Source organism: Physeter macrocephalus, chromosome 16 (assembly GCF_002837175.3).
Source record: "Physeter macrocephalus isolate SW-GA chromosome 16, ASM283717v5, whole genome shotgun sequence".
In the NCBI taxonomy this organism is placed as follows: domain Eukaryota; kingdom Metazoa; phylum Chordata; class Mammalia; order Artiodactyla; family Physeteridae; genus Physeter; species Physeter macrocephalus.
This window is the reverse complement of record NC_041229.1, coordinates 46,691,575-46,706,624: the sequence shown is the minus strand read 5'-3', so window position 1 is coordinate 46,706,624 and position 15,050 is coordinate 46,691,575. Positions and strand designations below refer to the sequence as shown.

The 15,050-nt window shown below is 41.1% G+C and overlaps 1 protein-coding gene across 2 annotated transcripts in view; it reads left to right on the top strand.

The window, feature by feature from the left end:
* Window positions 1-15,050, top strand: part of CCDC81 (coiled-coil domain containing 81) — a 38,230-nt gene that overhangs the window by 14,588 nt on the left and 8,592 nt on the right. For both annotated transcript variants that reach the window (XM_024131704.2, XM_028477338.2), the window contains 9 exons: window positions 954-1,033; window positions 3,079-3,200; window positions 4,683-4,806; window positions 7,604-7,697; window positions 8,118-8,264; window positions 9,063-9,167; window positions 12,024-12,196; window positions 13,427-13,505; window positions 13,732-13,952. In XM_024131704.2, coding sequence (XP_023987472.1) covers window positions 954-1,033; window positions 3,079-3,200; window positions 4,683-4,806; window positions 7,604-7,697; window positions 8,118-8,264; window positions 9,063-9,167; window positions 12,024-12,196; window positions 13,427-13,505; window positions 13,732-13,952 — 1,145 coding nt within the window. The remainder of the gene's footprint in view (window positions 1-953; window positions 1,034-3,078; window positions 3,201-4,682; window positions 4,807-7,603; window positions 7,698-8,117; window positions 8,265-9,062; window positions 9,168-12,023; window positions 12,197-13,426; window positions 13,506-13,731; window positions 13,953-15,050) is intronic.

Genomic DNA, 15,050 nt, shown 5'->3' with positions numbered 1-15,050 from the left:
CACAGCCTCCGGACGCGCAGGCTCAGCGGCCATGGCTCACGGGCCCAGCCGCTCCGCGGCATGTGGGATCTTCCCGGACCGGGGCACGAACCCGTGTCCCCCTCATCGGCAGGCGGATTCTCAACCACTGCGCCACCAGGGAAGCCCTCTGATGCTGCTTTTGATGCTGCTCGAAATATTTTTAAAACTTCTACTTTTGGAATCCCTTTCAAAGCCTTCTATAAACCATATCATTAATCCAAAAAGAATAATTTTATATACCATTCTATACTAGTATAAGTTAATAATGTGATTATTATCCGTTATTATATATTTTATAACTTATATATTATAATTATATAATTATAATTTAAATCATATATAATATTATATATTAGAATATTATTATATGTAATAATTATAATAGCCACTATTTGTGGAATGCTTATATGTGCTAGCCACTTATATACAGTACCTCATAAAAATCCTGTGAATCTGATCCTATTATTATCCCCATGTACCTAGGGTCTAAGGCTATGTGGCTGTTAGCAGTGTGAGGATTTAAACATGAGGATGCCTGACTCCAAAGCCCTTCTCTTAACTATCCAGTTTTAGAGTTATTGGGGTCAAGAGTGGAATTAGCCAGCTTGCTCATTTTCCTAAGAGTTTTAATAAGTTGGCTGTCCTCTTAAAGATGTCTGAAAGGAGCTGTCAACTCTGAGGGCAGTTTCCAAGGAGGAAATGGTTTAAGAAAAGGCAGCATCAATGGAATTGGTATGCGACCATGCAGGGTGACTACTTTGATAAATGAGATCATTCCTCATTGCATTTTAAGCTCTAGGCTTTGAGCACTAAACAAAAATAACAGTAGAGAGTATCATGGTAGTCTGAGTCTTCTGAGCACCCTGTGGCTCTGATTTTTCTGTGTCCTGGACCACAGCGCAAGTATAACCTGTCTCTGTCCCTGTCCCCAGAGGCCTGACACTGTGGACTCAGTGTTGTCTAGCAGAGAATCCTTGGGGAAGCGGCCCAACAGCATGCTTTCATTTCCAAGGTCAGTGCTCTCCTCCACAGGTTCCTCCAGGCACAGCGATCCTTGGGAACCTATTGATGGAACTGGACAGTGTGTCACACTTGAGTTTTCTAGCTCATTCTCTCTCTTTATCTCTCTCTGTTGCTCTCTCAGTGCTCCAACAAATAAGAGTTTATTGCATATACTTTCTGTAGTTAAGTTAAAAAACAACGGCACTTAGGATTCCCTTTTTTTAAACTACTCTTGGTTCCCTGGAAATTTTCATACTACCTCCCACCAACCTTAGTCCTTGCAGTATTAGTAAAATTCTTCTCACCTGCTGGGCTTTGCTCTACCTTTCACCCCTTCCTCTGACCTAGCTTCTTCCTTGTCCTGCAGTCTAGACTACCTCCTCTCTGAGCTCTGTTTTTTACCACTGAAGCAGCTAGAAAGACAAGGTACAGCTTCACTCCAAGAGCACAGTGGGCATTACCAGCGGCTGCTGCTGACAATGATTATAATAATGATAATGATAACAATAATGATAATAATAACAATAACAGTTATCATCTATGGAGCACTTACTAGATGCTAGGTATTGTTAAGCACTTTCTCAGTAGTCTTGTATTTAATCTTTACTACAACCATTTGAGATACATATTATAATTTTATTCATTTTATAGAAGAGCAAAATTAATTGTAATTCTTTTTTAAATTTTTAATTAAAATTTTTATTGGAGTATAGTTGATTTACAATGTTGTGTTAGTTTTAGGTGTACAGCATGTAATTTTAATTCTTTTTTTTTTTTTTTAACAAGTGATATGACAGGATGCAGTATTAAAAGCACTGGAATAGGAGTCAGGAGACTTGGGTTTTATTTCCAGTTTGTTCATTACTTACCCATTATTAGCTCTTAATCATGTTTTTAATCTTAATTGCTGTGCCATTAACTACTGTGCATTTTGGGTAAAGGAAATTTGGGAAATAGTAACCAGCTTCCCAAAGTATTATTTTCTCTCTCTCTCTCTTTTTTTTTTTCTCATGTTTTTGAGTCTGTGACATCCTCTTGTGTTTGTTGGTTTGGAACAAGTCCCTCCTGGAAAAACTGTATGCCACAGACCTCAGCAAAATCAGTGTAAGGGGGAGAATAAGCCTTAAAGATTAATGAGTCCAATCCCCTCATCTTACAGATGAAATGGTTAAAAAACTGAGGGGCCAATCCAGAAATAAAACCATGGCTCCTGACTGTTTCAGTGCTGTTTCCATTGTAGCGTGTTGCCTTACTCATTAAATATAAATCAGTGGTTTCCAAATAGTTTTATTTTGATTATATTTTGGAAGGCAAATTTGGCTGTCCTCTTGGACATAGTTTGGCTTAAGCAATCCAGGAGGGAAATAATTGCAGTTAGTTAAGGAACAGAGATGGAAGTTCCTGTCAAATAGAGAGCCTAGAAATGGACATGAGGACTCAAATATTCAAAACAACTGTAGGTGTTTCATTTATTTGAAGTTTGGCCCTTGAATTTACTGCAAGTACCACCTCTGCCCCACCCTTCCTTCCCAACTCTAACCCAGCACTCCGTTCCTGAGACCAAAGAAAATCTACAACTACACACACCAACTAAACAAACCCCTTCCTCCCTTGCCTTTGCAAGTCCCTCACTTTTGCCTGGGGAGAGGATGGAGAAGTAGGGAGGAGAAAGAGGGAGGAGAGGAGTGGTTATTTCTGGGTGTACCCTGCCTACCAGGCTATGAATCCTTGCCTTCAAGCTATCAAATGACTACCTTTCACTGTTTCAGGCCTATGGCCTCTGGTTACAGAACTAGAAAAGTCAAATTCAAGCTGATATAAAAAACAAAACTTAAATCCAGGCCTTCAAAGCAATTTATCTATATAAAGAGGGGGAGGGTCATGGTTGGCTCCCAAAGAGAATGAGTCCATGATTTGTACTTAGTAAATAAAAGCACTTGCCTCCTTGAGAGAAGTAGGCTTATTTCATTCAGAATCAGTGAGCACGCTTGGCTGCTTCTCAGAATTGAGAGTTTACACAGTCACCTATGGACAAATATCTTGGTTCATTCCTAGGATTGAGCTCAAGGAGATGGAGAACAAACTGCCTATGGAGACCACTGTAGAAGAAGGTGGACAGAATGGACAAAGGAAGAGCAAGTTAAAAGACCAGTCAGACAAAGAAGAAGGTGTCCGAGGTAGGTCGATGATTTCTGGGTATAGTCTGTCACTCTTTACTACTTATGAGCCAAGCCATACTGCTTAGCAACTCCTATGGCCAAAATAAATAAAGTTAGTTTCATGAATAATCACTGTATTCTTCTCTCTAACAAACGTCTTCTATTCCTGGAATCTTGTATCTCACCTTAACCACTTTATGACTCTCAGACTCTTAAACTGTGATCTCTTTGCTGGCTCTGCACGGCTCAGAACTCAGCTGCCTACAAGGTCCAGGCAGCTAACATAAATGCATGAACTGGGCTGGATGTCACATGATAGGGAGACATGTTAGCATCAATAATAATTTTTATGAAAAATGAAGAGAGGTAGTTTTATATCTTTGGTATCTGGCTTTATAGAAGATAGTGGATTCTTATATCTGCATCTTCATATAATCCGGTGTGATATGTTGTTTTGGTTGAAGCATGTGAAGAAAAATCTTAGGACTTCAAAGACTTTTTGAAAGGGTCCTAGGGATCCCCAGGGGTTGCCAAACTACCCTTTGATAAGGTAGTCTAGCAGATTATTGATTTGTGGAAATGTGGGCCAAATGGTAGCAAATTTTCTGATTCTTCAAGAGAAGCAGATATCCTGACATATGAAATCTACTGGCTGTTAAATTTTGGCAACCAATTTACATTGAAACAAAAATGCTAACTGGGCCAAACAAAATATATATCAATGGGTAAACATTGGCTTGTGAATGTTGGTTTTGTGACATGTGGCCTACAAGATTACATACAAACTTTTAGAGTAATACTCACATGCTTTCATTCTTTAGCTTCATTTGTCACTGTTCCTTACAGACTCTTTGAGCAAAATTGTCTATTTATGCTCTTCTAACATGCCTTGCCCTTCCTCAACTTCATGCTTCTGTTCACTCTTTTTCTCCTGCCTGGAATTCCCTTCCTTTTTTTCACAGTCTATCCCAATCCTACTCTCCTCTTTGTACCCTTTTCACATCTCACTTCCTCCATGAAAACTCCTCTCATCAGTGGATTCTGAAGTGGCTTCTCTCTTCTCTGAACATTAGAGATTGCACCATTTATTTGAGATTTAGACATTCTGCATCATTGTCCTGAATTGCTATTTATATAATGTGTGTAAATCACTTAGTACTGTTGGCAGGTGGTAAGACCTCCACAAATGACAGCTCTCATCTTTTCTGTTTATATCTTATTTTTCCTCTTCAACTGTTTTTATTGAAAGATCTTTAAGGGCAGAGACTTACCTCTTTGTATTTTCTAAAGTGCCCAGCCAGAGCTTTGCATGTAATAAGTATACAGCAGAAAATATATATATTTTAACCACACTAGGGCAAGGGCCAATATTTTAAAGATAAGAAAGCGTATCTTATGTGAACAATTTCCCTAGTAAAATTATGAGTTTTAAAAAATCTGTGTTAAGTACAAACTGCCTATGTAGAGTTGAAAGGAAACTCACTTTCATTCATTCTACAGAGATCTTATCACCCAAGGTAATTCAAGATAGACAAGCTATCTCCCCCGCCAAAGCAACAAATGTCAGTTTCCCGCACAAATTGGAGCAGAACGGGAGTGGTGGGAAGAATATGAACATTGAAAGGTAATGCACTGAGTATTTTCTTTCTTTCTTTCTCCCTTTCTTTCTTTCTTTCTTTCTTTCTCTCTCTCTCTCTCTCTCTCTCTCTCCCCGCCCCCCCCCCCCGTGGGTTCTTCTTTTTTGCGGCGTTCTTTCTTTCTTTCTCTCTCTCTCTCTCTCCCCGCCCCCCCCCCCCGTGGGTTCTTCTTTATTGCGGCGTGTGGGCTCCTCTAGTGCTAATTGTGCCACATGGGCTCCAGAGTGCTCGGGCTTAGTAGTTGTGCCGCGCGGCCTTACTTGCCCCGTGGCATGTGCGATCTTAGTTCCCCGACCAGGGATCAAACCCGCATCCCCTGCATTGGAATGTGGATTCTTAACCACTGGACCACCAGGGAAGTCCCTGGGTAATTTTTGTATTGCACTTTACTGAGTATATTTTCAAGTCCTATCTTGATGCGGGGAATTTTAAATAAGTGTTCATTGATTCATTCCTTCATCCACTATTCTTGATGCTACATTCTAGGTGCTGGGGATAATCAAGGCGACCAGGGCTCACAATCTGTGGGAAAGCCAGAGTGATAAATTATGATTCAGTAGGATAAATGCTATGACAGAGGTGGAAACAATATGATTCAGTAGTATAAATGCTATGACAGAGGTGGAAACAAAATAGCACAGAGGAGGAAACATCTAACTTTCCTTCTGGATTTGGGAAAACCTGTGTTGTTTTCTGAGTGTGTGGATATATGATGTGGCACAGGTTCATATTTAGATCAAATTGGAAAGCATTTCTGCCAAACGTGGCTGGCACTCAATAAATGTTCTTTGAGCAAATGAATGTATTACAATTTATGATGGTCCTGTTTTCTTCTTATATCAGAAGATTTCTATTTTCTTCTCTCCCTTTGTGTAGGATACTTTTTAAGACCTCAGATCAGAACTTATGGTTCTGATAAGTATCTATTGAGCATCTACTGTATATCTTTCACTGTGCTGTCAACTTTCAATTTATTAATGTCACAATATATCAGCTATCATATGTTTAATTTAGGCGCTTGTGGATTCCTAAAGTCATGTTCAAAACCCTAGGCATGCTTCTTTTGAGTAATCTCGTTATGAAAGATAATTGAGAATTAAATGTCTAGTACTCTGGAATTTAGCTCAATCCAACAAACATTGAGCACCACTGTGTGCCGGGCACTGTTTGGACACTGAAGCTATAAAGCTATGAGACATAAAAGACATATAAACCAACTTTCATAAACTTAGTCTTGTAGAGAGATTGAGGCTAAAGAAATAATGCACATGATGAAGATAACAAAAGAAAGTACAGAGGCTGCAAAGAGGAGGGAGTAATTATTAGGGATTCCTAGTAAAGGCTTCGTATACAAGTTGACCAAACAATATTTTTTTTTTGGTTTTTGGTTTTTTTCTGATTACTAAAGTAATACATCTTTATCACAGAAATTTTGGAAGAAATGAGAAAAAGCAAGAGATACAAAACAATCACCTATAACCCCACTAAATAGAGGAAACTTTCTGTAACGTTATGGGTGTACATCCTTCATTTCAATGCATATATAATATGTACATATATTTATACTTGAAACATATAGATACATTTTAAACAAAACTGAGATCATAGCATATGAACCTTTGCTACACAACAAAAAGTGGTGAAAATTTCCCTATGGCTTTAAATATTCGAAAACATGAACAAATGGTTGCTCATCATCTCATTGATTAAACCTTTTGTTTAGCTCATCTCCTGTGGGATACTTAGATGGTTTTTAGTTTTTTATATTATGAATAATGTTGTAACAAATATAATCACACATAATTCTTTGCACACACCTGCATATTCTGTAGGATAAAAACTTTGAAGTGAAATTTCAGAGAGAAGGGATGAGCCCATTTTTCACGCTTTTGATACACATTACCAGTTATCCTCAGGAAGATTGTACCAAATTATCTCCCCAGTAGCAGTAATGTGAGGGACTGCTGTGTTCTCTACAGCTTTGCTAATCCTGGACACTGTACCCTCCACGCACCCAGGGTAAAAGCTAAAGTCATTACTGTGGCCATCAAGGTCCTGCCTGATCTCTGACCTCTCTCCTACTTTTCACCCACTAACTCATCTTCCTCAAGCCATACTGAACACAGGCATGCTCCCACTTCAAGGCCTTAGTGCTCATTTGCTCTGCTTGGTCCTTTTCCATCAGATATCTGATTATTATTATTCCTTTACTGCCTTCAGGTATCTGCTCAAATTTCACCTTTTTGGTGAAAACTTCCCTAGCCATTCTATTCATGATTTAATACTCCATTCCTCCAGCATTGCATGGCATTTATCATCACTGAACAGAAATAGAATTCACTCATTTACCTTGTTTATTGGCTGTCTACCCCCATCAGCATGTCAATTCCATGAGGACAGACCTTTTTTTATGTGTATTTTGTTCTTTACTACCTCTCCCATGCTTAGAGCAGTACATATAGTAAACACTCAATAAATTTTTGGAGAATGAATAAATTTTATCCCAATTTCACTGAATTGGTAACTGAGACTTTGTAAGATTACCCAGCTTGTCTAATGCCAGTCAGCTTCTAATAAAGAAAGCTGGGCTTTGAACCCACTCAGGTTTATCTGATATAAAGCCTGGGTTCTTAACCTCTATACATGTAGATACTCTAAAGAAAACCACTGAGATATTTTTCATTTTCTTATATTTATACTTGTTTCTAAAATTATCATTAATAATTGATGATAATTGATGTCAGACTACATTAACATTAATTAATGTTACATTGTTTTTTATAGGTTACGATCTCTGGGTGGTCTGAAAAATGACAATGAAATGACGCCTAAAATTTCTCCAGCCACTTCTTGCCAGGATCATAATAGGGCAGGACAGGTACAGTGTCTTCAAAGAAACAAAACCCAGTCAGAATCTTCCTCTGACTTCTGTTTCTCAGAGAGAATTCTGGGAATTGCTCTTTCTTTAATATACGGGTATGGCTCAAGTACTCAGGACCCATAATTGGACTGTGATAAATCTACCTACTAGTCAAAATCTACTAGTTCACAGAAGTAGGGTTGGGAGATCTCCACTTTCCAGTTGTTATAAACACATCTGTTCAGGCAAGAGTTTATTAAATCCTCTGTTATATTTGTGGGGTCTTCTCTGAAAATCTCACTTGGCTAATATCTTTAATACTTCCTTTTATGAAGTGTACTTCTTGATACACCTAGCCTTTGGAGAGCTTGGGAAGGGAATGCACAGGCAAAAAGGTAAAAGGTAAAAATCAATTTGCCCTAAAACTTGGTGTTACAGGAAATGTGTTATGTATGCTTGCAACGAGCACAGCGGAATTTCCCGTTGTACTACAGTGAGGAGATGAAGAGGAGAGAGGTGGAAGATGAACGACTCCTACAGCAGTATCAGATGTTGAAAGATCAAGAGGCTCTCTTCCAAGAGCAGGTAGATCAACACCTCGGTTAAGGAGTGTTTTACATGGGACAGGAGAACGTGATTATAAAACGCCATTTAAAAAGTTCCATCATGTGTCTGTACTGTAACATATTGAACCATTTACTTACTGCTGAGCTAAAACTTAGGTTGTGTCCAAGTTTTCACTAATAGTGAACAGTCCTGGGATGAATATCCATGCAGCTGATGTTTGTACGTGTCACTGATTTCCCCCCACCCCCCCATGAAGACTGATTGGCCAGACCATGCAGCTTGTGGGATCTTCGTTCTCCAACTAGGGATTGAACCCGGGCCCGTAGCAGTGAGAAGGCTAAGTTCTAACCGCTGGACCACCAGGGAATTCCCAAGACTGAGTTTTAAAGGTGGAATTCCTGGATTATATAGCTTTATTTTTTATTTCTCATAAAATATAATCTCAGTCAGGGCTTTTCCCTTCAAATTCATGGCCTATCTCAAGTAAAGACGGAATGGCACCTTTGCATTTGCTTTATCCCAATTTCTGTGATCTTCAATAACTGGCCTTACTGTCCTCTCCTGCATTTGTGAGATCAGAGGTAACCACTCATGAAATCTTCCGTTCCTTCTTATGATCCCTGTAGAGGTGGTGCCTGGAGCCCAAGAATGGGAAACAAAAGCCCACTTAAAAAAAAAAAAAATCTATGAACACATCAGAAAGTATTTACCATTGCCTCCAAAAGGCAGGTTTCTACCTTGGTTGGATTACTTTAATACAGTAGAATTAAATTTTTAAAAGCTCTATTTCAATATGTGATTTTTTTTTTCTCAAAGATGCGAAGTCTGGCTAGTAGAGAACAGGATCAAAAAAATGCTGCCTATAATCTTGGAGTTGCTGAAGCCATAAGAATCCACAAGAATGAGAAACCTGAATTTTATGTAAGAGTCTTTTCGAAATTTCTAGGGCTGATACCTGCCCTTCTTGTGAGCATTTGGATCCACTCTCCATATTGCGCCAATTTTTTAAAGTGGTAGAGGTAAAAAGAGGCTTGTGCAAGGCTGAAGCTTCCTTCCAGGGCAAGGGTGGTCCAGGATCTGCCTCCACACCATTCACATTCATAATACAGTTCCTACTAGTCATGAGAGCACTTGTTAATGATAGTAATTTTCAACCAGGACCTGGGAGAGGTGGGGATAGGGACAGTATATTAAATTCCTGCCCCAGGATCAGATGATCTAAGTAGAGAACCAGCATCCCCTGGGAGCTTGCTGGAAATGCAGAATCTAGGGTGCCACCTCAGACCTCCAGAATGAGAATCTACGTTTGAACAAGATACTTAGATGATTTGTAGTTTCCTTAAAGTTTGAGAACCCCAGCTTCAGAGGGACGTGAGCCACCTGTTTTGCCATTGATTTAATGTTTCCAATCATGATGTGCCTACCTTTATTTCTGCCTGAATCTTCCTTCTTTCACCTCACTATTTAGGCAGTGTGACACTCTGGACATACACCTAATAAAATAGATTTTCTTTATTCATCATCAAGCATTCATTGAATTCCTTTGTGCTGGCTACTCTGCTAATGGCTAGGAATACAAAGATGAATACCACAAGGTCCCTCTCTAAAGTCTCAGGATAGTGGGGGAAAGAGATTTAAAGAGACAAGAGTGTGATATACTAAACGCTATGATAAATCTTTGAACAGAGCAAAGAGGAGAGTCACTTAACCCAGACCAGAGATCTGAGAAGACTTCCTGGCATACAGGAGTTAGGTAAAGAAGTGAATGGAGGCAAAACCTTCCAGGCAGGGGCAATAGGGAAGGAGGAAGAGGAAGCACCATGCTTTTGAGCTTTAGGTACTCTCTGTCTCTCCTCTTAGATAGATATAAGGTCCACAGTATATATTTATTACTGCCTACTTTGTATCTCCTCTTTGTTAATAACCGTAGATACCTTAAAGTGAAAAAGACCAAAACAGAAGTTTTGATTCCCCTTCTCAAACTGTTCTTCTCCCAGCCTTCCCATTTTAGCAAGTGGTATCACCAACCAGACAGTTGCATGAACCCCATACCTAAAAGTGATCCTAGACTCCTTCTCCTCAGTCACCCACATCCAACCATCTGCAAGCCCACTTGCCTTCACCTCCAAAAGGTATCCAGTATCTCTCTATGTCTCTCCATCTTCAACGTCACCACCCTAATCCAAGCCACGTTAGAAGGCCCAACTTTTTTTTTTTTTTTTTTTTTTGCGGTACGCGGGCCTCTCACTGTTGCAGCCTCGGAGCACAGGCTCCGGACGCACAGGCCCAGCGGCCATGGCTCACGGGCCCAGCCGCTCCGCGGCATGTGGGATCTTCCCGGACCGGGGCACGAACCCGTGTCCCCTGCATCGGCAGGCGGATTCTCAACCACTGCACCACCAGGGAAGCCCAAGGCCCAACTTTTTTTTAAAAATATTTATTTATTTATTTTGTTACATTGGTCTTAGTTGTGACAGGTGGGCTCCTTAGTTGTGGCACGTGAACTCTTAGTTTCGGCATGCATGTGGGATCTAGTTCCCCAACCAGGGGTCGAACCCAGGCCCCCTGCAATGGGAGCGTGGAGTCTTAACCACTGCGCCACCAGGGAAGTCCCAGAAGGCCCAACTTTTGCACTACTTCCCTAGTCAGGCTCGCTGCTTGCCCTCCTACAATCTGTTCTCCACACAGGAGCCAAGGTGATCTTTGAAAACTGTTCACCAAAACAGATCATTCTCTGGTTTAAAGCCTCTAATGGCCTTCCACTGAATTAAAATAAGATCCAAACGCCTTACCTTGACTTACCAAGTCCTCCTGGTTTGGCCTGTCTCCCTCTTTGAGCTCACCTGCTCTACTCTCCCCTTGCTCACTGTGCCTCAGCCACATAGACCTTCTTTCTGCTTGTTTCCACCTAGTGTCTTTGCACTTGCTGAACCTTCTGTATAGGACACCGGTCCCCTGATATTTGCAGTGGAGGTGATTCAGTCACCTCCCTAATAAAAGCCTTCCCTAAAAACCAGTTTAGCCCCATTCCCACCCGGACACTCGCTGTGAGAAGGGCTTCATAGTACCTACCTTAAATTATCTGTGTGTGGTTTGCTTGTTGGCTGTCTGTCTCTTGCACCAGCAGTCAGGCTCAATGAGAGTGAGGCTCTCTGTGGATCTCTGTTCTTGATCACGGCTGGGTTCCCAGTGTCTAGCGTGGCTAGGCCCACAGCAGGAGCTCAATTTTCCCTCTTCCACTTCCGGGCAGTCCCTCCTCATATGCTTCTGCACTCACTCAGAATTCCTCCTCCTTTCAGTATGCAAGTTGTAAGTACTAGCGGAGGACCTACTGCGTGAAGTCCTCGGTACGCGGGCCTCTCACTGTTGTGGCCTCTCCCGTCGCGGAGCACAGGCTCCGGACGCTCAGGCTCAGCGGCCATGGCTCACGGACCCAGCCGCTCCGCGGCACGTGGGATCCTCCCAGACCGGGGCACGAACCCGTGTCCCCTGCATTGGCAGGCGGACTCTCAACCACTGCGCCACCAAGGAAGCCCTGTGAAGTCCTTTTTCATCTCCCTCTCAGTTATGGGGCTTTGGTCAGTTCTGCTCAGATTCATCCTTGAGCGCACTCGTATGATTCTGTGGGTCACTAGCTGGTCAGTGTGTTGAGGACTGGGCACATATTATTAATTAATCAAGGCTTTCTGATTGATTTTAGTCTTCTGAAAGATTACCCTTATTCTTTGTTGCTTTTTAGTATTCTAGAATAAATGAGTTGCTTCTCTTTCATTCTAGAAATCCTTCTTGTTTGATAAACGGCCACTCAGTCCTGAGATGAATGCTTTTAAGCAAGAGCAACATTCCCAAAGTCTCCTGAAACAAATGGGTCACAGACGGGAAAAGGACATAAAGCAAAGACAAAACAGAGAGTTGATGGACCGCCTGGAACAAGTGCAGCTGACAGAGGAGTGAGTCTAGCTAGACATGCTCTGAAAAATGGATTCGGAATGTTCACGTGATGCTTCTCTCCATGTGGGATGGGATCAGCTTTGGTAGTTTCATTAGCACAACTGCAACCAACTGAGCAAACTAACCCAGCTAGCAGCCAGTACCACAGCCTAACACTTCATTAGAAACATGGAAGAGCCAGCATTATTATAACTATCATTAGAGTAATGATTGCTGTCTATAATCATTTTAATTACAGAGTATCATTTTGTATTGTTTTGTGATCACTAATCTTGGTAGATGGAAGAAGGGACTTGTCTTGAGCAGGCTTCATTCCCAGCTATTCCCAGGTAACCTCAAGGCAAAGCTGAGTTGTATTATAAGTATGAAGGGTGTCTGTGGAACCTGAGGGCAGGAATGTATGGGGGACCCAGGAAGACTGGAACCAGGAACTAAAACCCATGTAAAAAAAGCTTTCTGTCTGCTCACACCCCAGCTCCTTAGCTGACATTGTCTGTATTCCAGCTCACAGTTGGATGAATTTCAGTCTCAATTCCAAATTTTCAGGAAAGAGAATCTGATTGGTCATGCTTGGGTTATCTGAGGCCTGGGATAGGGTCAGGGCCACAGAGTTCAAACATGCCTAAGTGGGCCATACTTCTGCTACTGAGGTCAGGAGAGCAATTAAGGAGGCTACTGTGGTGTGAGAGAAACTCCTAAAACAAATAAGTATCTAGTTTCTGTGACCAAAAAGCTATTTCCATAAAATGCATATGTTCCATTATATTCACTTTACAGATCATGTGGAGGTTGCATATAACAGATTCATTTTATAATAGGAAAGACCACTCTTCTTAAAAAGGAATCTTATGATGAGTCATTGTATTGCATGCATAGACACTTCCTGCTTCCCTATCTAGATTTTTTTAAGCATGGGGGGAGGAGGGGTGCCTGTCTTAATGGTAGTGCATTTGGACTATATGGTTGGTTACTTGCTTATACCTGCAAGGTATAAGGTATAAGGTATAAGGGATGCCCATCCATCCCTGTCCAACACATTGTTCACTAGCCTATGGATTTGAATTACTCTTTTCTTTCTTAAAATGAAAGTTCCTAGAAGGAAATATCACTTTTCATCAGGCTCTTCTTCCTATTAATATTTATTAAACATGTTTTGTTGATGTTAATCTGTATTACTAAACACTCTATAACAAACTGTGGTCCCACCTTCTCTTATTCATAACTGCCAGACTTGCTGCGCAGAGAGCCAAATATATAAAAGATAAGATGGAAGAAACACAGTGTTACAAGAGAGCTTTGGATGCACAGGTAAGGGGCCAATTATTCCTTTAAACTTTTGCAGGGTTTCAGTAGCATTCTAAAACTATGTATAAATCCTGTAATGTTACGAATACTCTTATGTGTTATCCATTTGATGGTTCTGAGGCCCTTGTTCTTTCCTCTGAGGTGCTGGTTTTTACTATGCTACGGCCTTGTGCATTAAGTCTATTCCCTGGTATAATTATCATCTGCATTATGTGTGTCCCTGCTTCAGATAAAGAACAAACGCCCCCAGCTGCCCAAGTTTGAGCCAGACTCTTCTGAGCCCATCTTTTGTAAGGAGGAAGGTGAGCTGATGGTGGAAAAGCGAAAGAGAGAACAGAGTTACATGAAGCACCAGATGGAGGCAGCTGCTAACCACAAGAGGGCAGCCATCTTGCACCAGCTGGTGGACCAAAAGTGGGATTTGCTGATGCTTCAGAGGACACACAAAGAGTAAGACACCCTGGATCTTTCCTCTTCCTCCTCCTCTCCTCCCCTCCAGAGAAGCAATCATGATAGTGAACACATTGAGGACTTACTATGTGCAAAATATTATTCTAAGCTTATTATGTGCTTTATCTCGTTTCATCCCCACAATTCACCCTATGAAGAAAAGTTATTAGATTAAAAACAAACTCATTTTTAAAAGAATATTATGTATTCATGTGTATATAAACATATTTATCCACATATATAATGTAAGATAAACAATAATTAATTCCAAATGCATTATCTTTTTTCATATTCTTTTCCATTATGGTTTATTATAAGATGTTGAATATAGTTCTCTTGTTGTTTATCTATTTTATTTATAGCAGTTTGTATCTGCTAATGCCCAACTCCTAATTTATCCCTCCCCCACCCCCCTTCCCCTTTGCTAACCATAAGTTACGAACAAACTCTCTCCATCCCACTTCTCCCTCTAGTTACCTTGCTATAGTTTTCTTTCCCTTTACAGGACAATGTCTGAAAAGAGTTGTTCACCCCAGCACTGTCACCTGGAAATACAATGTGAGCCACAAATGTGCTGTCCTGCTCAAGTGGACACAAACATGAAACTGAGGCCCTTTCTCAACCTCCACTAAACCCCTTCTTCAGAGAACCGCACATGTAGTAAGCTGTGCTGATGTTTGCTGGTGCAGGGGTGCTGAAGGTGTCAGAGCAGGCAGAGGAGGACTTTAGGCCATATCAATGCACAATACCTTTAAATTCAAACATCAGACACCCACTGTTTTAAAGTACCCATTGGTTACCCCACACATGGGGAATTTTTTAAGATCCTGACCAGCCCTCAGCCTTGTAACATCTCCTTGGCTCCTTCTTGTCTTCCCATGTCCCATGTTTCCTGCTCTCCCTCTTCCACCTTCTGATTGCCACAGAGAACTACAGTTTCTTCTTTGTAGATGTTCAGCAATTTTCAGATACTTGATCAAAGTTCTCAGGAGTTCCAAGAGGGCTTCTCTTCAAAGGAATCTCCTCTTTTAAAAAGGCAGTTGTGGACTTCCCTGGTGGCGCAGTGGTTGAGAGTCCGCCTGCCAGTGCAGGGGATGC